Source organism: Pseudochaenichthys georgianus, unplaced genomic scaffold (genome assembly GCF_902827115.2).
Source record: "Pseudochaenichthys georgianus unplaced genomic scaffold, fPseGeo1.2 scaffold_1075_arrow_ctg1, whole genome shotgun sequence".
Taxonomy (NCBI): domain Eukaryota; kingdom Metazoa; phylum Chordata; class Actinopteri; order Perciformes; family Channichthyidae; genus Pseudochaenichthys; species Pseudochaenichthys georgianus.
In genome coordinates, this window is record NW_027262038.1 from 13,104 (window position 1) to 15,405 (window position 2,302).

A 2,302-nucleotide genomic window follows, 5' to 3' on the forward strand; every position below is an offset into this window, starting at 1 on the left:
ATGGACCCAAAAGGTGAGCCAGAAGAAACCGTTAGACCCTCAATTGGAGGTGAAGATGGTGGCGGTGGAGCCATAATCCTTGCTTTGACCATTTGCTCTGCAGCCATTGGAGGAACTTTCCAATATGGCTACAACATATCCATCATCAACGCTCCTACCAGCTACATCCAGACCTTCATCAACGACACCTACACGGAGCGATGGGGCTCTGGTTTGGAAAGTTCTCAGCTCACCTTAATGTGGACCATCATCGTTTCTGCCTTTTCGCTCGGGGGTTTGCTCGGAGCCCTTCTCGCCGGTCCTCTTTCGGTCCGATTCGGCAGGAAGAACTCTCTGCTTCTAAACAACGGTTTCCTGTTCGCCGGCGCTGTTCTCGTGCTCACTTCCAGGGTGGCGAAATCCTTCGAGATGGTCATCTTCGCTCGCTTCCTAGTGGGGATTAACTCTGGCGTCAGTATGAACGTACAGCCTATGTATTTTGGGGAAAGCGCACCCACACATCTCAGGGGTGCTGTGGCTTTTTCCTCGGCTGTTTTCACTGCGTTTGGGATCTTCCTGGGTCAAGTCGTGGGTCTCACGGAAGTTCTGGGCGCACAGCATCTTTGGCCTTATTTACTAGCTAGCAACGCTTTGCCAGGGTTGATCCAACTTCTCACGTTACCATGGTTTCCAGAAAGCCCTAGGTACCTTCTCATCGACCGAGGAGACAAGGACGCTTGTGTCAAGGCGCTTGGGAGGCTTCGAGGTGGCGTGGCTCCCATTTCGGAGGTGGAGGAGATGCTTGAGGAACAGGAGCAGCAAAAAACTGCCGCCTTGAACTCTGGATCGTCTGCCAACAAGACGCCGTGGACTCTGTTTAAAGATGCAGGCCTTCGATCTCAGCTCAGGACTGTCATGGCGGCCAGTAGCGCCATGATGCTCTGCGGCAACGACTCCATCTACTTCTACGCTTACTACATCTTCCTCGCAGCGGGGATACCTCCACGGAAGATCCAATACATCACCATCGGCACGGGGGCGTCCGAGTTTACAGCGTCGATCCTGAGCAACCTGCTGATCGAAAGAGTTGGACGTAGATACCTCCTTATTGGAGGGTACAGTTTGATGTCTTTCTGGAGCGTAGTTTTCACCGTTGCTCTGAACCTCCAGAGTCGAGGTGTTGCTGGGATGGCGTACCTCAGCATGGCTTGTGTTTTCGCCTATATCCTCAGTTTTGGTTTGGGTCCTGCAGGCGTTTCGGGGATCCTACCGGCGGAGATCTTTGACCAATCGGCTCGCCCGGCTGCTTACATGGTTGCCGGGTCTTGCATGTGGGTCAGTCTGTTTTTGGTGGGCATGCTGTTCCCGTTTATCGTCAAAGGGTTGGGGGATTTCTGTTTCCTGCCGTTCTTTGTCGTCTGTGTGGCCGCCGCTGTGTTTTTGGGGCTCACTTTACCGGAGACGAAAGGAAAGACACTGGCAGAGATCACGGCAGATTTTGATGGAAGGAACGGAAAGCGGAACGAGTATTCAGACGTGGAAATGGATGAACCCATGAGGGAGCAGTACCAACTGGGTCAAGCTGCCTCTCTTACTAACCTCATGCTGGATCCTGATAGTAAACCGGACCTGGAGAGTATTCAACCTCAAGGGAACGTGTAAAAGAAGTGCCTTTGTTGTTAACTGGAATCAGAAGTGTCCTATTTACGCTGTGTTTTTATTTATGTGGTACGTCTTTTGGAAAGTATGCCAAACTCCAGCAGAAGTGCAATAGTTATTACTAACCCAATGTTATTTTGAATTCTTGACATTTTTTGCATACTGCCAAACTGAAAAAGAAACCCAAACATGAAGTAAATGGGGTCTGCCTTACAAAACATGTGTTTACAAACTCTTACATAACTTATTCAGTATAGTACAAGTCTCCATATTCACTCATATGTTCACTAACACTTGCACTTTCATGGAAACCTTAATATTTAAATCACTTCAGACTCGCACGAACAGACTGTTTATGTCTAATATCAGTTTTAGTTAGTTTAGTCAATTTATTGAACATGTCAGAAACAAAAAAATATAACAATAATATATATATATATTCTCTTTTTTTCCACTCAGATTAATAATTATAACAAAGTACCAAAATAAATAAATAATAAAATAATTTTCAGATAGTCTCTGTTCATGTTCAACAGGGGCAAGAAGAAGCTTAAAACACTTTTCTAATCCTCCCCCCTCTAACATATATATTTCTTATAAAACATTAGGTCATCGTCATCAGCGACATGTTTGTTTTGTTAATCTTTTTATTTTATTTTAATTT

The 2,302-nt window shown here is 46.3% G+C and overlaps 1 protein-coding gene across 1 annotated transcript; it reads left to right on the top strand.

Annotated features, from left to right (window-relative positions):
- On the top strand, positions 1 to 1,868 carry LOC117440622 (solute carrier family 2, facilitated glucose transporter member 11-like). Its single transcript, XM_034076859.1, has 2 exons — positions 1 to 1,065; positions 1,150 to 1,868. Exons 1-2 carry the CDS (start codon positions 1 to 3, stop codon positions 1,639 to 1,641), a joined length of 1,557 nt encoding a protein of 518 aa, XP_033932750.1. The 3' UTR covers positions 1,642 to 1,868.
- Positions 1,869 to 2,302: the final 434 nt, after the last annotated feature.